The sequence below is a fragment of the Silurus aristotelis genome (assembly GCF_946808225.1).
Source record: "Silurus aristotelis genome assembly, chromosome: 6".
Taxonomy (NCBI): domain Eukaryota; kingdom Metazoa; phylum Chordata; class Actinopteri; order Siluriformes; family Siluridae; genus Silurus; species Silurus aristotelis.
Genome location: NC_139579.1, coordinates 6,069,654 through 6,094,716, shown reverse-complemented (window position 1 = coordinate 6,094,716; position 25,063 = coordinate 6,069,654). Strand labels below are relative to the sequence as shown.

Sequence of the window (25,063 nt, the reverse complement as noted above, 5' to 3'; positions counted from 1 at the left end):
GGCCAAACCTCAGGAAGCCTCGGGATGGGGAGAGAAAGAGAAGCAGTGGAGAGAAATTAGCGTAGCTGTTGATAATGTTGATGAAGTTGATAATGTGCATGTGATCAGATGTTCTGGAGGTTATGATGTGATGTGTGTTATGTGTAGGCTTTGCTAATCAATAAATAATCAATCGATGTAGTGTGGGCAATTGTGTATCCATAAGAGCTTATTGTGACTTTTGGATTAAAAGATCAAATAGTTAACCAAATAACCTTTGATAATATTTAACAAGGGTGCCAATATTAGTGGAGTGACAGAGTCATATTTGACATGCAGTACAGATGTCTGGAAAGAATCGATAATCATTTTATTTTTCCATTAATTTTCACACATCTGGGTATTTGTCAATAGATTCGAATATTTAATCGTGTTTAATTGCATGATTGCCATTAGTTAATTGGGATTAATTGCAATTTAATTGCAATTTTTTTTGTAAAATTGTAAACAATTTAAAAAAAATGTTAATTCTCTAATCAACATGGAAATATGACAAATATGGATGCTTTATGCAAATGTATGTTTCTTGTTAGTGAAATCAGAATCAACACAGAGCATGAAGACAAAGTATTTTTGTAAATGTTTAAAGTAATTATTATTTTTTTTAATTACGTAAATCATCAGGACACCAAACTGAACTTTTCCGATGTTTCCACACGGGCGGTTTTAATTGCCGGATGTGTGAATAATAGTGGATTTTGGATCTTAATGTAAGACTTGGCGCATCTGTAAAACAAATGTTTGGTGCTAAAATAATTTTTTGTATTATTATTATAATTTTTTATATACAGTATATCCTAGTAAAGAAAGGATGTCGTGAATAAATGTGTGTTGCTTTGAAGGTTTTAATTTCGCCACTTTTATATATTTATTTATTTATATTTTGAATAAAACTGTTAAAACAGAAATGTGCACTGCATTAATCACACGTTATTAAAATTAGTGCCATTAAATTGATTTGCGTTAATGCATTCATTTTGACAGCCCAAATATACCGGTGTGTAACGGTACACAAAATTCACGGTTCAGTACACAAATCTTATTTTCAGTACGAAGTGAGTAACCACAGTGACACTTTTTTCTTCTTTATACCCCTGGCATTGCTGTGTATGTTTTGAAGTTTAATAATAATAATAATTATAATAATAATAATAGTAATAATAGTAATAATAATCAATGTGCTCAAAGTTCAAGGCGGGAACTAAACAAATTTACGGTCCGCCACTTAATACGTTCCACAGGGAACTTAAATTTTAACTATGTTCTGCATGTAAAAAGGATTGCATTAAGTACATCTGCGCGCACACACACACACACACACACACACACACACACACACACACACACATACATATATATATATGTGTGTGTGTGTGTGTGTGTATTTATTTATTGTTATTATATTGTTGGAAAAAATTTGTAAAATCATGTAATTTGGCATGGGAAAAAACAATACAATCCTTTCTACTGCACAGGTGAAAGCACTGGACTACTGGTAGTGCAGATTTTTCAAAATATTATACGGTAATAGAACTAAGTGTTTTCTCTCCTCTCCCTCTATTTCCTTCTCTCTCTTTCATACACATATATCAACACGTTAGTCCTCACACTGACCTCTGTCATGCAAGCAATAAAATCATGTAGGCACACACACTGAAGTACTCAGATCTGTATGCTGTGTGCACATGACTGGGTGCGTTCAAGGTTACAGAGCCCACCCCCACCGTGTGAGAACATAACAGAGGAAGAGTGACAGTTGTTGTCCGTAGTCTGCAGAATGCAATGGTGCAAAATAAAAATGGAAAGAAAGAAATGTGTGGGGTGTGGAAAATTATGGACTGCATTGTCAGGAAGAAATGGGTTGTCAGCTAAGTTCCTTTGTACCATGACTGGGGTTAGGCAACATGGGCTACAGGTTTCGATAGCACATAAATAAACTAGCGTTTAATATGTTTGGTTTTAAATTTTAAGTAGGTAAGAGGAAATGAAACTTTTGGTGTTTATGTATAATATATATATATATATATATATATATATATATATATATATATATATATATATATATATATATATATATATATATATATATATATATATATATATATATAATAAAATAGCAAAATACATTAACTAGGAGCAAAGATTTATCTTACTCCCCCATTGTCTCAAATCTGACAGCGTACTATTGGACATGTGTGCGATAAGTGCATGCGTTTGTGTGTGTGTGTGTGTGTGTGTGTGTGTGTGTGTGTGTGTGTGTGTGTGTGTGTGTGTGTGTTTGTGTGTGTTTGTGTGTAAGAGACGGAAAAAGGGGGGAGCGAGGTTGGGTGGGCGTGCTGGGAGGGAGGAGACATGGATGACGGGGAGAGTGAAAGAGGCACACACTTGCATGCAGCCTTGCAGAGAGACAGAGAAAGAAAGAGAGAGAGAGAAAGAGAGAGAGAGGGAGAGGGGGAGAGAGGGACACCGAGAAGAGGACAACAGAGACACCGGGAGAAGAAAGAGAGCGATGTCTGCTGACAAGGCACCTCTTTTTCAGTTACTTGCCGGCCCTTACTAAGACATCATGGGCTGCATTGGTTCTCGCACTATCAGTAAGACCCTCTACTGTTTTCATTACATTTTGATTAGGCTGAAAAAAAAGACCGGGGTGATGGAGTGAATGATGCTACCACACACACACACAGACATACACACAAGCACACTCCTCCCCGAGCAGGGAAAGTGTCATTGTTTCTATGGAAACCCTTTGGTTGAAGGCTATTTGTCTTTGAGGATAGACTATGATTTCTAATTGTCCTGAAGGGATGCCAGGGGACAACGGATGAACTGAAAGGTGGTGCTGATGTTGGTGGTGGTGGAGGAGCGTTCAGACGAGAGGTTAACGGCCACACACGAATCAGAGACGGGGGTGGGCTGGTGTTTTAGAGACAGTGATGGAGGCTAGAAGGAAGACGGGAGAGTAGATGTAAGATAATCCTAATGGGCTACTGTGGCATGGAAGATTGAAAAAAAAGGAGTAATAAAAGACATAAAAGAGATCCCAAGTGGGAGAGGAGAGGAATTGTACATGAATGCGTGAGTTTGAAGGCATACCGAAAGGCTCGCCTAAATGCCAGCAAGTTTATTTAGAGACCTGCATTATGTGCAATTGAGTTTGTGCATGCTTGTGTGTGTGTGTGTGGTGTGTGTGTGTGATGCCTGCATTTTATCTAATAGCACTTGAAATGAGTAGAGCTAATTCGAGGACAGGATTTGATAACAGGATAAATCATTCCTATTTAGTGCTGCTGATTCTTTAAGGACGTTCACAGCTGCGGTCCAAAGATCTGAACCTATTACAGCAAACCTGGACCACTGCCTGAGCCGGAATGAAACAATTGGCGCCATATTTGACCTTTGATTGTCATTGAGTCAGCGTTAAAGCGGAGCTTGCAGACAAAGTGCTGTTTTTGTTTCTGAGAAATAGGGGCGGTGTATACGTGACACCCTAGAGCGAAGAAGTAGCAAAGTAAAGAAGAAAATTGAAGTGATTCATCTATTGTCCCTTGAAGCCAAAGTACATCAGTTTTCGGGGTTTTTTTTGCCCCGTATAGAAAGGCATCGTGAACAAACTGCTGAGAGTTGCTGTGGTGTGAATGTGTGTGTAGTTGCTCATTCAGCTCTAAACTTCAGTAAATGGGTTTACTGTTTGCCAGGAGAAGCATGGCTCTCATATTTAGCAAGATGAGCTATAATTAGGATCTGGTTTATAGTGAGAGAAGGAGAAGAGAAGAGATTTGATGCGTAGAATATGGGTCAAGTGCTTATCATACAACAGTCCACTGTCTGGTCTGTTCCAAAACATTGTCTTCTTCAAATATATAATTACATCTACAGCATTTGGCAGACCACCTTACCCAGAGCAATTTACATTTATCTCATTTATACAGTTAAGCAGATATGAGGGTTAAGGGCCTTGCTCAGGGGCCTAGTAGTGGCTGCTTGAGTTTAGCTGCTGGTTGGGATTAGAACTCACAATCGTCAGAAAACCCAATGCCTTAACCACTATGCTTCCACTTTACCATATAGAGCATGTGTACATCAGATATAAACCATTCTACATACGGAACATGAAGAGTAAATTCTAATCTATTTTGCTAAAAAGCTGTGCTGCCAGCACATCTATCAGGTCATTAAAAATCTCTTGCTTATTGTCCTCAGCTTAGTCATAATGCTTTAATCTTTAATTAGTACTTGAAATAGTGCAAAGAAAAAAAACAACACTTGAAATAGAGCCTGTAGAGAGGCTGGGATTGTGTCAGTTTGGCCTGCAAAATGTTAAAAGTGTACTTGCTCAGGTTACAATCTTAACAATAACGTGCCACATATTTGTCTGGAAGCTCTTGTGAGGTTTACTTTTTGAATATATTGGATTGATCTTGATCAATGATTCTAATTTTGGTTGATCTATGTTTGCTATACATTGCACTGTATCAGTTTTATTGTTATTTTTAAATGAATAGAACTGAAATTTACTATTTGGCGTTTGAATGTTCGGTAGGTGAATTGGAAAACCTTAAATTGTTAATACAAGTTAAGTAGCCTAAAGAGAGGCTGGGATCTCTTCAGCTTGGCCTGCAAATTGTAGATGTGATATAAATGTTAAAAGTGTACTTGCTTAGGTTACTATCTTATTGTTTTAGGCAATAGAATGCAGCATATTTGTCTGGAATTTCTCTAATTGAAAGTATTGAATTGAAATTGAAATTGAATTTGTCACACATTCATACAGAGTATGACATACAGTGAAATGCTTTTTTGATTGTTTGACGTAAACGCGGAAATTTACAATCTTACAAAGTTACACTTTGACTGAATAGAACTGAAATTTACCATTTGGCATTTGGATGTAAGGTAGGTGAATTGGAAACTCAAAATTTCCCCTTCAAGTTAATGTGTATGGAGTTGACTGAAGGAAAAATTGGTTACTCGAGTTTACATTCACTTTTATAGCATTTGGCAAATGCCCTTATCCAGAGCCACTTACATTTATCTAATTTATTACACTAAGCAGTTATTGGGTTCAGAAACTTGTTAAGGGGCCAAGAGGTAAAGAGGACAAGTTGGTGAATGAAATAAGTAATGTTTTTTTGCTGATAATAGATTCAATTCAGCTTAGCCATGTTAGTACTGTATATCTGTCAGAATTAGGAGCTGAACTAAGAAATGCTGTGAAATTGTATATATCTAGACCAGGGGTCACCAACCTTTTTGAAACTGAGAGCTACTTCTTGGGTACCGATTAATGTGAAGGGCTACCAGTTTGATACACACAGTTTTCAGTTTGATCTGAAATAACAAATTTGCTCAATTTACCTTTTATTATATGTTATTATTTACAATTAATGATATTCATCTATGTGAAGACACTGATCATGTTAATGATTTCTCATAATAATTATCAACAATGATTTAACAAGGTAGGAAACAGCTATTTTTAGTAAAGGCCCGCGGGCTACTCATGTGGTCCTTGCGGGCTACCTGGTGCCTGCGAGCACCATGTTGGTGACCCCTGATCTAGACACTCAAAATGTATGAACTATAAAGGTATTGCAAATAATATGTTATTAGGAAAGTGGTAGGCCAATAGTTATGGCTTTGGACCTCTGATTGAAAGGATGTGAGTTCAAATCTCAGCACAAACAAGCTGGTCATTGGGCAAGGTCCATAAGACTCAACTGCTCAAATGTACGGATGAAATAATTCATGTCGGTCCGGATAAGGGCATCTGCCAACTTCCATAAAAGTTAATTTACACAAAAATACATCAGCATTGTGGATGACTTTAACAATGGAGCTCTTAAGAGCATCTCATAAAGTGTTATCATGTGCAACTGGTGGCAGGTGTTGCATTATTATTTTGATATCTTTTGGTCACCCATATCATACGTATGCTTGTCGAGAAAATGTGGACTGCATGGATGTAAAAGCATCTGTGACTCATGGAAAAATACATGGTGGATGGTTACTGATGGTTTGGGGTTGTTTTGTGGCTGGTGGTTCAGGGATTCTTGTGAAGACTAATGGCATCATAAAATCTTCTAAGTACTAGAATAATTCTGCCTAGTTGTTTTTTCTCTTTGTAAGATTTAGGATTGGCTATAGATAGAGCTTTCAACAAAATGATGAGCCAAACAAACAAATTGTACAAATCTATGGCCTTTATTGAAAAAATGTAAAAACCCCAAAGCAAACAAACATAAGAGTTTAAAATGTTCTATATGATGGAATGGACCAGGAGCATTCTACAAGTGTCTTCAACCTTCAATACTATGATAGATAGTTATGCTTTTGTTGTGTGAATGATCCAACATGAAGAAATCTAAGACAGTCCAGTGGGAGTGAAAAAGGAGAGAGAAATACTGACAGACAGAGTACAGGAGACCGCAAAGAATGAGTCAGAGCACAGGAAGGTGGGAGTGAAGGACTGAGCAATGTTGAAGAGGAATGTGGAACATAGGACTAAACCAGTATAAAAATGTACCAGAGAGGAGAAAAAGTCTGTTGCAGAATACTTCACATATTGAAATATAATGTAGTATTTTTTCTCGCAAATGACTTCGGTTTTCTATCTTATTTAATATGAAATTTAATATGCACATGAATCCACACAGTCGAATTTTCCGTTAAGCCCATTTCCTCAGAAGCTATCCTCTTCAAAACCTTGCCTTGCCCTCTATGAATTATGATATATGAAGGATCTCCTGGAGACTGCAGGAGCCTTTTCATGCAGTAGACAGTTATGTTTGATCCCCCACCATTTATACCCAAGGTGAAAATTATATATTGTCTTTGATCATTGGAAAAGCTTTTACTCGGGTCATGCCTTAGGTTTTACCTACAGTTTCTTTAACTTTTTGTGATGTTTTTAAGCACTGTTTCTAAGGGCTGGAAAAAGTCGCTTATGCTTTAAAAGAGAATGGGCCTGGCATTTAAATATGTCCGTTCCCACTGCACCTTAAAATTAAAGTGCGTACTGACAGCCTTTATGTTAATCGTTGACATCCGTTTCTGCACTTAGTGCTAGAGAAGTAAGCAAATGAAAGGTGGGATAATTATAGTTGGTGGAGCAGAGCAATCACAATGAGTCAGTGAGAAACATTTCCCATTACTGAGGTAAAAAAGCCACTCTTACTTAACGATTTAACATTTATTGTCATTTTACACTGGTCAGATTTACAATGAATCTAGAATCTATCAGGTAGTTCACCGCAGGGCAATATGCACAGACACATTCACACACTCATTTATACCTAGTGCTGATTTACCTAACAGCATGTTTTTGAGAGGTGAAAGGAAACTGGACAACCCAGAGGAAACCCACCTAGATAAATTTGAGGAAAATATATGACACTCAAAAACCACAGATTGAACAAGGTTGTACCACACAGATTGAACCACAGATTGAAGACTGTCAGCTATGCTGCCAGACAATTTTTTCATCCCTACAAAACAATAAAACACTGCAGGTGCGCATTTTTACTATCCCTCTGGTACACGATGGAAAATATCCAGTCAGCATGCTTTTCAGCTGAAGATAATACCTGCCACTTGTCTGTCTGTCTGTCTGTCTGTCTGTCTGTCTGTCTGTCTGTCTGTCTGTCTGTCTGTCTGTCTGTCTGTCTGTCTATCTATCTATCTATCTATCTATCTATCTATCTATCTATCTATCTAGTACACGATGGAAAATATCCAGTCAGCATGCTTTTCAGCTGAAGCTAATACCTGCCACCTGTCTGTCTGTATGTCTGTCTGTCTGTCTGTCTGTCTGTCTGTCTGTCTGTCTGTCTGTCTATCTGTCTGTCTATCTGTCTATCTATCTATCTATCTATCTATCTATCTATCTATCTATCTATCTATCTATCTATCTATCTATCTATCTATCTATCTATCTATCTATCTATCTATCTCTGTCTGTCTGTCTGTCTGTCTGTCTTTTTATTTAGAATAAAGGATGTTGAATGCAATATTGTCTACAAAGTTACAAATACATTAATGATCAAGTAACATTATTTAGTACCTGCTTCCTCTAAACAAGTAAAAGGAGTCAAGGATTTTACCAGCAATTTGTTCACTTCGGATGCAACTCATGTCCGATAAATGCTCAACTGCCTACTTCAGATTAACCTCTTTGTCAAACGTGAGAAATGTGAGCCTCATTAGACCACTCTATCCTTCTTGGGCTTTATCCCGAGTGTACAGGTGTTAAAAATGAATGAGGAAAGATGAGAACAAAAAACAAATGGTTACACAGTCAAAGAACTTCAGAACTATTTTTTACTGATGCTTAATTCAGATCTAGTTGCACCCTCACATATTAATTTAATTCAGTTCAATTCAGCTTTATTTGTATAGCGCTTTAAATACTGGACATTGTCCTGGAGCAGCTTGACAGAGATAAAGAGGTTATGGCATTGAAATGTTTGTTGCTTGTTGTCTGTTGTGAATGGAGGAATTTGTTCCTTATAAGTTTATCCCTAATCAGCGAGCCAGTGAAAAACTCCCTGAGATGGCATGAGGAAGAAACCTTATAGGAAACCAGATCCCAAAAGGGAACCCGTCCTTATCTGGTGTCACAGAATGTCCATTCATTACAGTTCCATCATTGTTGAGGTGTTCTGTTCAGTAATAGACACTTAAAATGCAGAACTGTTATAGAAGAATAGCCTTTTGTTCCTGCAAAACTGCAGTCTTAAGCCATTGTAGCAGACTGTTGAGATTAGTTATAGTCTAAATCGATTCTCATAGTAATTGAATTGGTAAGTAACTCCATGAATCTTCAATTACATTACTGTTTTATACTATTTTACTAGTGCTTTTATTCTGAAAGACCTTAATCCTATTATACAATTCAGATGGACATCTCTGATATATAGAACATAGAAAAAGGCTATTGGTCCCTGTCGGTCTAAACAGGTTTATTACTGTATTGTTTTTGAATCCCACCCAACATACTGTACATATAATAAAACAAAATGACAATTAAACTGTATATGTATATACAGAATCCTCATTTACATTTCATACATGGTAAAGCTTAGTAAAGGCCTGTGGATGCTAATACGTACATCAACATTACTGCTATCATAAATGTGGTACACCAAATAAAAAGAAAGTGCTAACAAACTTGGTATAGATTTTTAATACTATACTGTTATGTAATGCTAAGCCAATATATCACCTCGCAAAGACAAAGAAATTCCTAAAATGAAACTAAATTTGTTTGGTTTAACAATAAATATAGACCTCTTATGGGTCATTTGCACCAGATGGGCTAGTTGAAGTTTTATATATAGCATCACATAACTTCTTACATCGACCTCCCTTTTAGATCATTTTAACAAGCATTTAAATCCATAACACACAATCGATTTGGTCTTTGAAAGGCTCTGGTAGATTCTGACTATGCTTTGTACCCTTGCAAATCTTTTGTAATAGTGGAATACATCTATAGATAGTACTTTTTTAAGAGGTTTGAACCCCTAACTAATGACTTCGTAAGGCACAAGGGGCCTTAGCCTGTAACCTCCTGGATGTCAACATCACCCCCAGCTACACACCTTCACTGTGTTGAGAGATAAAGATGTAGCCTGCAGTTTAACATTCACTACTGTGGTTTAAATATGTTTATTACACTTCAGGCCAATTTACATGAAAAGTGTTGTGTAAAGCATCACATGTAGCGTCACATAATTCCTTATATTCCTTAGGACCTTATTCAGCTATATTGTAATACTCATTTAAAACCACACTGTTTTTTATTATTTGCTGTGTGTTTTATATCAAATCTATATTTAAAAGTACACACACAGGAACACATAATGTGTGTTAATAGACATGGGGGGTATAGAAATCTGGTAGCGCTCTGTGTGTCTATTAGAGCAAAATAAACATAACCCTATTCAGTTTTATCTCTGGTGAAGAAAAAGTGTTTGTTAACTGCTGTAATACAACAATACAATTATTATGCTATGTTATAATACTGCACCTAATACCTATCTAATAGTGTTGAATCTAGTGCACATCAAACACACACAGTATATAGTATTAGTATTAATTAAAAGTAAATAATGTATAGCATTATAGTAATTATAGTAAACGCATTGGTGGAAGTTCATCACAATCACTATTACTACAGAAACAAGGTGCTGGATTACCTTTCTATTATCTTACCCTTTTCACCTTTTCAACCTTTTCACCTTGAAACTATAATGCAAGAGAATAGGTTCCTATATTGTAAAAAAAAAACAACATTGATGAATCTGTTAAAAGTTTTTTTTATTACAAATGCAAAAATACATATATATATATATATATATATATATATATATATATATATATATATATATATATATATATATATATATATGGAATCCTTTTAATCCCCATATTCAACATCCATAAACACCTGATATGCATTTTAATGTATTACCTTAAACGTCTTAACAAGTTTTATTTCTAGAGGCCTGCAAATGATAAGAAAGCCTTTTGAACATGCCACTAAGAAATGATATAGAAATATAGATAAACAAAAATAAATACAGGAAATATCAGCAATGCATCACAGACCAAATTATAAAAAATAACACCTTCAATTTATAGTTTCCAAACCCAATATACATTTGGTGTAATAAATATCACAATATCATTGGCTCTCACAATTACCATAAAACACAAAGTCAGAATCAATAATATGTTTCATAAACAGTACTAATTACTTTCTACACTCAAGACTACATAAAACACTTAATCTCCTTATTTTGACTACACAACTTTATACATAGTCTTCTACATAGCATATTCTACCAGTAAAAGAACTCTACATTTGGCCACTGTGACTTTCTCCAGTTTGAACAAACAATTGGATCACCTTATTTAAGGAAACAGATTGTTAGAACAAAAAGAAGGTACTGTCTGTGTCTGCGTTATCTGAGTGCACCTTCCACACCTTGTCCTCTAGCTTTGCTGGTGACTCATACCCCAGTGTTGTTGGGTATTTCCTTGAAGTGCCTGCAAACTTCCCTCAAGGGGACACCTGCATCTCACTTCTTTGCCGTATGACTCAACTTGAAAATCCAGAGACAGAGAAAATCAGATTTCAAGCATTGCTGAGCTTTCTCTATAGCTTTTGTGGAATAGGTAAAACAAAACACTGGCTTCGGGTTACAATCTTACAATGCCACAGGTATAGACATGGCATAACGACACAAATCTTGTCCACCAAATCCAGCAAGCTGGATTAATGGAGCTCTCAATATTTCATTCAGATAAGAGAATGGGACAACATCTTAAGAATCACTGATTCACTGATAAGCAGTCATCAGCATTCAGGGTTGAAGAGGACACCTCGGAAAAACGGCAAGAGTTGTGCTGTCTCATAACAACCAACAAGACATAAGAGGCATTACCTTCCTTGAGTAGAATGCCAAAAAAATACACTCCTCCACAAGCCTCATCTTCTTCCACTGTGCTTTAGGTTACCAACTGCTATTGTTTCCATTGTTTCCAATGATGATTAGATGAGTAGTAGTAAGCAAACCTGGGAGGTGGTGCATGTCTAAATTTAAATTGTTGCAAGAGAATAAACAGGTTTAGGAAAGCTAATTGCAGACCCCATGATTCATCCAGTAACATGATCCGTCTGTTCACTAGAGATCTACACCTAAGACTACAGTCAAGACATTTGAGCCCATACTCAATAGTCTTTGTAGTTATTAGGCATGTATCCCTCTATTCTATTAGCAAGAAGGACCTCTTATCCTTCTTTTTTCATTGAATAGAACATTTTTTCCATTCGTTGTTGCTAAAACCTATGTCCCATTATGTCTTGAAGGCGGTATTTATACTAAATCGAATAGTGTAGCCAAATGGATTTGGTAAAGAGCCTAAAGCATGTGCAAGTGTGAATTATTGAAGGGTTTATTACTGCTGCAGGATTACTAAGCAGTGAATAATGATGCTGCAATCATCATGTAATTAATATATATATATATATATATATATATATATATATATATATATATATATATATATATATATATATATATATATATATATATATATATATACACAAATGGCCAGATTGGTTTGAAACGCCAGGAAATCCCCCCAAAAAATCACTCTTTTCAACAGAAAAAAAGCAGAAAAGCATCTAATAAATCTTGAAATAAGTGCCACACCAGTAATAGACAATTCTTCGATCAGGTTCCACTCCTGTCAGAACAACTGGAATCTAAGACTATAATGAGGATAGCTGTCCACTTTTGGTGCGTTTTACCTGCAGAACAACACCAAATGAATCAATAATGAATCTTGTTTCATGATTGCATGGAGAAGCCATTATTAGGCCAGTCACAATAATTATCAACTTATAGTAGGATGTATAGAGATGACCTTGATTATTATTCCTGACCTTGATGTTGCCCTTCATGTTCGCAGGTTTGTTTGTTTACAAATGTATGAATTCTACCCACATTTTTACTATTTGTGCTGCTTCTGTCCTGCTGCCAGCTCTAGGGCTGTTGAAGAAACATTTGAATTTTTAATATTTGTCAAATTGGAGATGAAAATACACATTTGAAGGCAAAACTTTATTTAATAAAGTGTATTGATAAATACCACCAATTTTAATTAAAACATACTGTTTAAAAATGGCATGCAAGATATTAACACAGCATTAACAATGTTTTTTTTTAACATTGAAGAAAAGGATAGTTCTTGTGTTTCATAAAACCCAGTCACAATCAGTAATGTCTTTATCTGCGTGAAGCTGAATTAATAATTGAAAGCTCTTTTTTTAAGAAAAGGTGTATTTGTGTTACTAAGTTATTATATTATCATCATATCAGTGGCATAAAATGATCTTCAAATGATAATATTTATCACAGTTTTATGTGATTGATATTGTCTTACATTTGTTAGATAACGGAATCAGGACAAATCCAGCAAAATGTCTAATGTATAAAATAGTTTCAAAATAATAATAATTGCAATTATATCTGAAGATATATCTTCCAAGATAAGGGGTTATTCTGAAAGGCCTGGCCACTATTAACATTTTTAGGTAATAGCATTCAGACAGATAAGACCTGAGAAAAAAAACATTTCCAGAAATTTCCAGAAAAAAAGAAATTTCCAATGTCTGCATTTTTTAAATAAATTAATTTTTTTTTTTTTTTGTATTAGTATGCGATTACTATTATTACTACTATTATTATTATTATTATTATTATTATTATTATTATTATTTTTATTATTATTATTATTATTATTATTATTATTATTATTATTATTATTATTATTATTATTATATAACATACCATAATTATGAAAGGCCTTGCCAATAATAACATTTATTACGTGATAGCAGTCGGACAGATAAGACTTGTGCCTGGACAAAAAACCCCTACATAAAATACGGTCTGGTCATCTGTGGCATAAATTAAACAGTACTGTTTACGTACTAAACCGCAGCACAATGAACCGGCATGCCCTGAGCTCAAGTTGCTGTTTGGATTTTCTAGGCATATCCCAGGTTTGCCCTCACATGGAAGTTCTAATCCTAACAATAGCGCAGTCATCCATGTCCAATAGTACAAAAGAGAAAAACTGGATTTGGGTGCCTCTTTGTGTGTGGGATGTGATGGCAAAGTTACTGTCTCTTGTCAATCGCAACAAAAAGATTGTCAGTTATGATTGTCTTTGAGCTCACGCATAATGCTTATTTTAGAATCCAAACTGTGATACAGTAAAGATGCGATTGGTTGGCTTTGGATATCCCATGTGATTGCTGTTTCCTCCTGTTGGTAGCCTGACTATATATTGTCTATAGTCTATATGGCCAAGGAACTGGCCAAGATTATGTAAAACTATGTAAAAAAAAATTAAATTTAATGTAACTTATTATATTGTCACTTGTGCTGCTTATTGGAACACCCATTTTCTATTCAATTCATAAATCCTCTATGTCCTTTTGCTTTTATATTCAGCCCAATTCTATCATTATTACAAGCCAGACTTACTTTGGTTTCCCTCAATTTGTTGACCAAGGGTAAAAATAGCTCCTTGGACTTGCTCTTATTAAGACCTGCTTTGACACCTCCACATTCTAGGTAACACTATATGTTCCCATTTTGTTCCTGCATGCTGTTCTGCAAAGCTAAAGCGATGTTTAATGTACAGAAACAGTTGTGAAATGTCCCATTATGTAAATGTCAAATAAATCACCAGCATGCGTGCATTGTTCTTAGAAAACAACAATGCTGACAGCAAACTTATTGATCTCCCTCACCCAAAAATTGTACCTTGCAATACACTACAGGGTGCATTCCTGCTTTAAACTTAGCGTTCCCAGCAATATGCAAAGGATCCAATTCAATTAGGCTCAGATACAGAAGAACGATCCAACTTTTCAAAAATGTATTTCCCCACATAGCTGGCATCATTTTACCCTGATTTTGAATAATAATAATAACAGCAACAACAACAACAATAATAATAATAATAATAATTGTTACATATAGATAGCACCTTTCCCGAGCTCAAGGATGCTTTGCAATAAAAGAACAATGCACACCGATAAGGCATAACAATAAAAGCCGTTACAATGAATTACACTATCTTTCCATCATAGCACCTGTCAGTGAGTGAGATACATAAGCTAACAAGTGAACATTTTGTCCTCAAAGTTGATGTTGGAAAAATGGATTTGAGTCAAGAGTCAAGTCGAGTCAAGAGGCTTTTATTGTCATTTCTACTATACACAGTGGTATACAATACTCAGTAAAAACGAGACAACGTTCCTCCAGAACCCTGGTGCTACACTAAACAACAACATAGAGCTACAACACAACACAAAGCTACATAAAGTGCTTCGAGTGCAACCTAGTGCAAACAGTGCAGACGAAAAACAGTACAGACAGACACACAACACAAGACAGTGTGGGACAATACACATAACACAAGATGGCGCCGACCAGTAAACCTCCTGTATACTTTGAATATATAGTACTGTGCAAAGAAAACTATAAATACTATAAACGAGAGTATATGCTAACAAACACAATGCAGTGCAAAAACCAGTAGCAGCAGTCGTATTTTTTGAGTACGTTTGACAAGGGTTAAATTGTGATGGCTAGATGACTGGGTCAGAGCATCTCCAAAACTGCAGCTCTTGTGGGTTGTTCCTGTCTGCAGTGGTCAGAATCTCTCAATCTATCTATCAACAGTGGTGAACCGGTGACAAGGTTTATAGGCAGCTAAGTCTCATTGATGCATGTGGGGAGTGAATGCTGGTCCGTGTGGTCTGATCCAACAGACGAGCTCCTGTAAGGCAAATTGCTGCAGAAGTTAATGCTCAAAAGGTCAGGACTGTTTTGGCAGCCAAAAAAAAAGACCAACAAAATATTAAGCAGGTGGCGATAATGTTCTGCCTGATCGGTGTCCATAAAATTATACCTGGTTGGTGTATATCTATCGGACAGTCAATCATATAAACATGGATATTTGCCCAAACCAGAACAAAAGCCAATGAGATTGCATGCAGCAGTTATAGAAATTATACTTTTAAATTATACAAAGAACTACGAACAAAGAACACATAGTGTTTGCTTTGTTCATGTACGTTTCTCAACACCAACATTCTGTGTGCTCTCCTTCTCTCTCCAGGGTGGGAAAGACTGATTGTGGAAATGGCCCCAATGCTCAAAGGCTCCACTGTACTTACAGAAAAAGAGCCCAGCAATTAAGACACACACACACACACACACACACACACACACACACACACACACACACACACACACACACACACATTTAGAGCAGCTGTGTGAGAAATGAATCAGCAAGAAGACATCTTTTGTAGATATGTGCAAAAACAGAGGACAGTAAAGCTCGTGAATGGTGTGAGGAAACTGAAATTTAATTATTAATTTTCTTAATTGTTATTTCCCTGTTAATTGATTGGTTAATTGTTTTCTTGCTTATCCTGTAAGGTTCATTGTCACAAAAACACATACACAACATCACCTATCAATCGGAGTGACAAACCCAATTTTTTCTGTTTAACTGTAGTGGAATTCTTAAGTGGAGTGGAGTGGAACATGTCATGTTCACAAATTTACTTGCAGTGCCAGGCATGATCAAATGAGGAACACCACAGACAGCAAAATGCCTCATAATCAGCATTCCCTTTTGCTAAAATACACATGCAGCAGGCAAGGACTATGAGTCATGGACTGTGTATTAGCCCATCCTCATCGACAATAGGGAAGCTTTTTTTGCAGAAGCTAACTAACCAGTCATGCTAATATATCTGTGAATCGTTGCCATGTTATGCAGCGTGGTGCGGTGTGATCGTACCCCAGCAGTATATGCGCCATTCCTTTTGTTGAATTCGTGCCAGTAATATACTTGGCAAAAACAAGTGTATCTTTGTTGTAGCTCTTGAGCAATTTTAGTGCGCTTTTGACACTATGTGCATGTTTGCAGAAACAAGGTACAGTGGTGCAGTTTTTTGCTTTTTCTTACAGCATTGGATGTGTTCACATTATTACCCCACTAGAGTGTCGATATACTACATCTAACCTCGAATACTGGGCAGTACCACAAACCAAAGGAAAGACAAAACAAACATAACCAATCTGTGATACCACTTCTGACACCATTTGCTAGGTATTTTTCGGCGCTAGCCACGACTCCAAGAATCTGATCCCACTCATTACTATTCAGTCACCTAAATAATATCAGTCAGGCAGACACCAGGACAATAATGAAAGATATTTAAAGTTTGATGACAGAAATAATTATTTTATAGACCTCAATGACGACTATGAGACCATTTGCTTTACATATAATTGCATGACGAACAGAAACGTTGTTGATCATACTGTTCTTGATGCAAATGAAAGTGTCTATCGTAAAAATATGACACTCGCAGCATGACTATATGCAAGGAATAATAAAAAGAAGTCACACAAGCTAAGTAAATCGCTCTTGGTATATTAACTGAATGAGTGGTTTGGCAAATCTAGCATCTCTTTCTGCTGTTTTTGTTTTACCACAGAGACATTCAAACTGCCACAGCCTAAATGAAATGAACTAATGCTAATACAAACCCTAATACATTTTAATACTTACTAATAAAATGTATTTTGCTCAAATGCTTTAAACCAGGGGTCATCAACCTTTTTGAAACTGAGCTACTTCTTGGGTAACATTGATGTGAAGGGCTACCAGTTTGATACACACAGTTTTCAGTTTGATCTAAAATAACAAATTTGCTCAATTTACCTTTTATTATATGTTATTATTAATAATTAATGATATTCATCTATGTGAAGACACTGATCATGTTAATGATTTCTCATAATAATTATCAACAATGATTTAGCAAAGTAGGAAACAGCTATTTTTAGAAAAGACCCACGGGCTACTCATGTGGTCCTTGCGGGCTACCTGGGCACCACGTTGGTGACCCCTGCTTTAGACATTTGAGTGACTATTGAGCCAAAAGCATGAGAACACCTTCTATTTGGTTTCCACCCGAGTCCTGTTAGCCCGCTGTGCATTTAAGTTCCCCTTTAGGGTCAGACTTTTTCTTTGATTTTTGAAGTTGTGTAGTCTGTTTCCTATGTTTGTTTTGCCAAGTCTCCAAAGTAGCCCTGTGAAAGTCCTTGTTTGTAAGTTGTTGGTTTTTTTGCATCACTATTTTCTCTGAAAGACTTTATGATATTCTTTCCCTCAGAGTTCCAGAGGAGTTTAGTTTTTTCAATTTTTTTCCTTCCTGAGTTTATATTTTTTTTTATATTTTGCTTAAAACTTTAAATAAAAAGCAACACATTTTCCTATATTTTAGAGTTTGTCTCTGCTTTTGGGTTCACATATACAACAAACACACCCCTGTGTCAGACTGCTAGAGCTCCTGCCTCTCAAGCAGTCAACACAAGTTTAAACCATAACTCTGATACTTTTCTAATGACGCTCCTCACTTCTGGGAAGGCTTTCCACTAGATTTTTTTTAACATGACTATTGAGATTTGTGATTATTAGTCTACAAGAGCCTCAGTTGAATGAGGAGGTTGGTGTTCTAGTTCACCTCACAGGAGTTCATTAAGGATGAGGTCAAGGTTTTGTTTAGGACACTCGATTTTTCATGGAACTTAAGGGAAACTTAAATGCTACGTTCTAATATTGTGCATATATTTTACAGTTGTGTGTCAAACTTATGTGTCTGATGGTCAGTGTTCCACATGCTTGTGGCAATATACTGTACATGTAATGTAATTTAGAACTCATTGTACATCTAGTTTTAGTAGTTTATATCAGTATTTTACCTTTCAAAGCTGCTGGATGTAGGTGTTGAGATTGGAATGTTAGAAACAGGTTGTTTCTTATTGCAAAAACAGGAAGACTTTAACCATTTTTTCAAGCGATCATGTGTTTGAATCTTGACTGTGCCATAGTCTCCTGTTTTTAGTAGTCTAAGAAAGCATTTTTGTCCCCGGTTAATTAGTATGAGGGAAATAAAATGGTAAAAATATAAATTTGTTCTCCTTTATTTGATTCAGTGTTCAGAAATCTTTAGTGTGGTAACTTTTGGATCTTAAGAGGACCAACTTGAGAAACAAAATGAGAATGGTGACAAATAATGTTCAAAATAAGTTAGTTGAAAGATGTGAAAGTCTGTAACCTCAAATATGAGATATAAACACGTGTTGTATTTCACAGTGCTAAAACTAGATGGCGTTACAGATGCTGAATTGTTTATTAATGGGATCTACCCAGCCATCAAAAAACTACAGATCATTAAATGATAATGATGGGGTTTAGAGGAAATGTGAGGGAAACTTCTTGTGCAGAGAGACAATTTACAGTAAAATTCCTTTAATATAGTCATAGTCATAGTTCTACACCCTTCTAAAGGCATTCTTTGTACAATCAACATGAATCAGAAATCTAGACCAGCTGGGTCGAAGTATGGGAAATTCAATAAGTACACCCAAAGCTTGAATTAAAGAAAATGTAAGTGAAATGCAATAATGGTCTGATCATGATCTCATTGTCTCTGGGAGATGTTTGGTGTCTGCTCTGATTTAGTCGAGTCTGGTCTTAAACTGGTGTGAATTCTGAGCAGTTCTTCACACAGCAAGGACATAATCCTATTCTCAGTATACTATATCACAGAGTTACAACATATGAGTCATTAAGATCATATTGATTTGGTTAAAACATAAATGAAAATAATAAAAAAAGGGAAAAAAAGATGGCTTAGTTTCAAATTTAAGAGGTTAAAAAGGCCATCTGTACTTGTAGATGGTAACATATAAAAGATTAGTGCTATATGAAGTTCATTGAGTAAAAGACAGGAGGTGGAGCTGGAGGTAGCAGATCTGAAGATGTTGAGGTTTTCGTTGGTAGTGACGACGATGAACAGGATTAGAAATTAGTTTATTAGAGGGACAGCTTTGGAGACAAGGTGAGGGAGGTGAGATTGAGATGGTTTGGACATGTGCAGAGGAGGAACATGGGGTATATCAGTAGAAGAATGCTGAGGATGGAGCCACCAGGAAGGAGGAAAAGAGGAAGACCAAGGAGGAGGTTTATAGATTATTTAGGCATGCAAAAATAATCCAAATTAGTGTTTAAAGAATAATGTTACATAGGCACAAGACATTCAATTGGCAGACAGGAATAATGTCGGCAGTTTAATATCATAGACTGAGAGAAACTGGTCAGACACAAAGTGGCAATACAAATGATCTAAAGCTTGGTCAACATTAGCAGCAGAAGCACGAGTGAATTAATTACTTTGCATTAAGTGTGTGAACGAACATCCCTTAAATAGTATGTGTGTGTGTGTGTGTGTGTGTGTGTGTGTGTGTGTGTGTGTGTGTGTGTGTGTGTGTGTGTGTGTGTGAGAGTGTGCATATAATAGTATCACCCGTGGGCACAGAAAGTGTGTGTGTTGGGAGTGGGAGTTCTCTATGTTTGTATGCTGAAGCAACTGCGGGGAGCTGAAGTGTCTACTTGGCTGACAGCTGACTGTGTATCTATCTATCTATCTATCTATCTATCTATCTATCTATCTATCTATCTATCTATCTATCTATCTATCTATCTATCTATCTATCTATCTATCTATCTATCTATCTATCTATATATGTGGGGTCACATTCACTCAGTGGTGCTTTTACTTCTTATGAACTCATTTTCTGTACATTTGATAATTGAGTCTTCAAAGAGTTGATTTTTTTCTAAGAGGCTGATTATTTGCACCATCCATTTGTTTTAGAGAGGAGAGAGCATTATTAGATCATTTATAATTGAATTTATTTATTCAAAAGCATTTAACCTAAAATCTGACAGAGAAGAAAAAACTGCGTGTTCATGTATTTCGTGAAAATGATATGAATGATAAATGATGATCCCAGATGTTAACGCCATTCATTTATTATGTCACTTTTGGCAGTTTTAGTGATTTATCATCTGATTTGTCTTTCTATGAAGCTAAAAAGCGGCTTAACTGATGGCAGAGCATTTGAGTAGGTCTAATTGCTTTATACTCTCTCTTTCTCTTTTCAGCGGCAGAAGCAATTCCTGTTCGGAAAGATGGAGATCAGGTAGGAAATAGTGAATACAATTTCCGTTCACAGAGCTTTCACAGATACAGAATGTGTGTCAAATTTAAGGCATGGTAAAGATAACCTTTGACATGTTATGGTCTATCTTAATGCAGTTACTGAATCGTACAATTTAACTTGTATACAATCATATCTCTCTCTCTCTCTCTCTCTCTCTCTCTCTCTCTCTATCTCTCTCTTTCTCTTTATCTCTCTCTCTCTCTCTCTCTCTCTCTCTCTCTCTCTCTATCTCTCTCTCTTTCTCTTTATATCTCTCTCTCTCTCTCTCTCTCTCTCTCTCTCTCTCTCTCTCTGTCTGTCTTTTTTATATATTGGTCATAAATAAATAAACAATATGAAGACAATTCACACACAAGGTCTCTATATTCCCTTTCACCATCCAGAAGGTTTCTCAGAATTTCACAGTCTCAGTATGGTACTGCCATCTTCATCTTCACCTTGTTGATACTTAGTGCGTTGTCAATGTATTTATTATAACCTTTTTTTTTGTACTTTTTGAAGTATTTGTGTTCTTTATGCCACCACCCCCATGTCCTCAATCCAAAGGTCCCCATGCACCCTGCATGCTTCTTAAAACTTATTGGAATCAGTTATATGCTGTTAATTCATTTACATTCTGAGCTGTTAGTATAAACACAGTATATCCAATTTAATTTAATTCAATTCAATTTAAGTTCAGTTTTGTTTGTATAGTGCTTTTCAGGATAAACATCGTTTTAAAGCAGATTTACAGAGACAAAGAGATTATAAAGTTTTATAAAACAATCTGAAAGTTTAGTGCCTATAAGTTTGTTCCTTATCATTTTAAGTTAATCCCTAATAAGCAAGCCAGTGGCAACTATGTCTATCTATCTATCTATCTATCTATCTATCTATCTATCTATCTATCTATCTATCTATCTATCTATCTATCTATCTATCTATCTATCTATCTATCTATCCATCCATCCATCCATCCATCCATCCATCCATCCATCCATCCATCCATCCATCCATCCACATCCATCCATCCACTTACTTTGTGCTTTTAGAAAATCCCATTCTACACTCAGTCCCCATTTGCTGTTATAATAACCTTCTGTGCAGAGGTTTAACTATATTTTGGAGTGTGCTTGTGGAGATTTGTGATCATTCAGCCACAAGGGTGTAATTAAAGTCAGGTACTGATGCAGGATGAGGAAGAAAGCCTATGGTGCAGTCAGCATTCCACTTCATTTCAATAAGGTTTAGGTCCGAGTTCAAACCACTCAAGATCTTTTGCTGCAACCCATGCAAACCAAATCTTCATGGGGTATTGTCATGACGGACCAGGTTTGGGTCTTCTAGTTCAAACGAAGAGAAAAGTCAATTCTACTGCATCCAGAAACATTCTATAAAATTGTGGCCCTCCGACTTTGTGGTAACAGTTTCAGATGTCCTAAAAATCAGATGTCCTAAAAATGTCGATATACAGTGAACTACATGATGGTTACAGGCAAAAAACAGTGTCTAACAGTAGAGAAAAAATTTTAGTATGAAAGGAGATTATTTGACAATTCAGAAGCAAGTGCAGTGGTCAACATTTCCGGAAGAACTGCTTAGAAGATATTTCCTTTATAAGATTCGACAAATTAAATATAAACTTTAACAAATCCTATTCTAAAGTCTCTCATTAACATTATGCAAATGAGATTACACTTAATTTTTTATTATTAGTCAAAATGTTTTAAAAACAATATGTAATCGAATTGTACAATTGTACAAATGATCAAATCTCTGAATAAACAAACAGTATGACCTGATTTTGCTTCGAGCTCTGATATTTCTGATTCTAACTTGATGTACTCAAACTCAACAGTTGCATGCTGTACTATATTTATAGTGCTAACAAGTAGGGAATTTATTCTAGCCAGGTGATAGATAGCACAATATTACTCACTGAGCATGAGAGTATTAAGTTTCTCACAAAGGCCAAAGGAGTTTGCCTCCAGGGGGCCTCCTTTATCTACAGTCTAGTCGTATAACTGGCTTTCTATCCTTGGAGACATAACCTCATCAATTGTTCCACTTCACCACCTCCTTTCTTTTCCTGTCTCATGGCAGTGGCACTCCAATGTCGTTAGAATACTCATACAGAGTTGGCTAATAATCAGACATTTTGTGTGCTAATCCCTTTTCAAACTGCTGCTATGAATTTCATTATGTTAGTTAAACTATGTGTGTGTGAGTGTGAGTGTGTGTGTGTGTGTGTGTGTGTGTGTGTGTGTGTGTGTGTGTGTGTGTGTGTGTGTGTGTTATATGCACTGATGAAGCAAATTGAATTCATATTAATATAAAAATGACACAAGCTCTTAAAGGTTGATCGGATGCTCAGTGTCATTAGTTCAAATCCCAGCACCACTAAGCTCATGGGCCCATGAGCAAGACCCTTAACCCTCAAATGCTTAGATGTACGGTATAAATGAGATAACTGTCTCTTTCATAAATAGGTCACTCTGGAATCTGCCAAATACCATTAATGTAAATGTGTATTTTTTTTGCAGAGATTTATTTGGAGTTTTATAATTATTGAGTTATGGCAATGCTTTGGGTAATTGATCTAAAAAGTTGCCCTTTTTTCATTTCTCTCTCTCTCTCTGATTCTCGTTTATGGAATCACTGAGGCTGAGGAGTGCTGCCTTTCAAAAATGTACCCATTTAAAGTTTACTAGACAAACTGTCTTCCCGTGGGCTCACCACCTGCAGGAGGGACCGTAAGGGACGGTGCTGTGAGGATTGGGCAGCAGTCGAAGGAGGGGGCCTGCTTAGACTGCTGCCCCCGCGACCCGAATTACGGATAAGCGGGATAAAATGAAAGAATGAATGAATGAATAGACAAACTGTTTTCTGTAAATGCTTAGACCCATCGTTTCTCTATATCAGGGGTCCTCAGCTACTGGGCCGGGTCCGTTACCGGCCCACACAGAAATGTAAAAAAAAAAAATATATATATATAAATCCATTTAATTGACTTTCCTTGTCTGCAATTTGTTTAATAAATAAATTAATAAGAAAATACCACTTCCTCCTGTGCCAGCTTTCTACTCTTCGATTCATTGATAAATTTAGCTCCCACCAATTCTGCATTATGGTGAGTTTAGTTACATGTTCATTATATATGTGATAATTAAATGAATAATTAAATCATATAATATGTATAATAGTAATATAATATGCATGTTATGGCATGTAACACGCCCAGAGGTGGTGGTCAGCTGAGTGGTGGGTTTCTGTTTGATTATTTGCATTGGTTTTCAGTTAGTAGCACTTCAGTTAGTAGCCAGCACTCCAATGGTGTTAACCTGATTTTGGAAGTTCTTTTACTTAATGTATGAGGAGAGACAGACCATAATGAAAATTATGGAATTTAATTAAGACGTCAATATCTTAAGGTCTGTCGTTAAAATAATATTTACATTTTGATAAGAGGTTTGTGACCATGCATCTTTACTGCTGCAAAGACCCTCTCTTCTCTCTCAGGACAGAAAACAGATACTGCAGTACTTCAAAACAACACACATGTAAATGTAATGTAAAAGATAAGATCATTTGTTATAGCTAAAATGTCAAATTGGTGCTATAAATGAGTTTTTGCCCTATTATTTTGCAGAATGCTGAACATTTTATTTTATTTTGTACCTTTTGACTCCATTCTTAACCATATGACTTTATGTATATCAAATAGAATTATGCAGGAACATGCATGTTATGTTTTAGAGTTACTTTGTATTTTTATGTCTCATGTCCCCGGTGCTTTTCGAATGTTTTGTGCTCTATTGAAGCGATACCGTTTGAAATCAGATTAAAGAATTTCACTTTTAAACCCCAATATTAACTTGAATAAGAAGAGGTACAATATCTCATCACAACAAAACTAGGCAAACAGAAGACTCACCTCCAAGCCCCACTAAGCAAGCTTTTGCCTGAAGGAAAGTTGATGAATATCTAAGCAGGAGTATAAACCAGCCCTAAACCTTAGGCTATGTCTGAGATATTTTTCATTCCTTAAGTCTGAATATGAACATCAAACTTTTCAACATTAAATCATTGCTAGCTGTTTTGCAACCCACCTGGGTGGGTGCAGTAAAGAGAAAAGTAAGAGAATTGCCTTTGTGATATTTTTGACAGCAGGTGTGAAACGTGTTAACATTCTAAATCATGATCATTGAGAATCTGATCTAGAAGGTCAGCTGCATGTTAAAAGTAAATTACATTTGCATGTCAACAGCTATGAATCCATCCTACATTTAGCTCTGGCTGCTTCTGCTAACAGGGGTGTGTTTTTTTGGGGCTTTGGGTGTAATTAATACATAACAACTGATATT

General features: G+C 36.0%; 1 protein-coding gene across 8 annotated transcripts in view; it reads left to right on the top strand.

The window, feature by feature from the left end:
- The first annotated feature begins 2,391 nt into the window (after positions 1 to 2,391).
- fam131ba (family with sequence similarity 131 member Ba) overlaps positions 2,392 to 25,063 on the top strand; it is a 42,510-nt gene continuing 19,838 nt past the window's right edge. For 3 of the 8 annotated variants that reach the window (XM_083544364.1, XM_083544360.1, XM_083544363.1), the window contains exons 1-2: positions 2,418 to 2,633; positions 20,662 to 20,699. Coding sequence is in view for 4 of the 8 variants with exons in the window: in XM_083544360.1 (XP_083400486.1) it covers positions 2,606 to 2,633; positions 20,662 to 20,699 (66 nt within the window). In the remaining 4 variants the exon portion in view is untranslated. Of the gene's footprint in view, positions 2,634 to 20,661; positions 20,700 to 25,063 lie in introns of those variants that run through there. The other 5 variants (XM_083544359.1, XM_083544361.1, XM_083544357.1 and 2 more) reach the window with 4 other exon arrangements.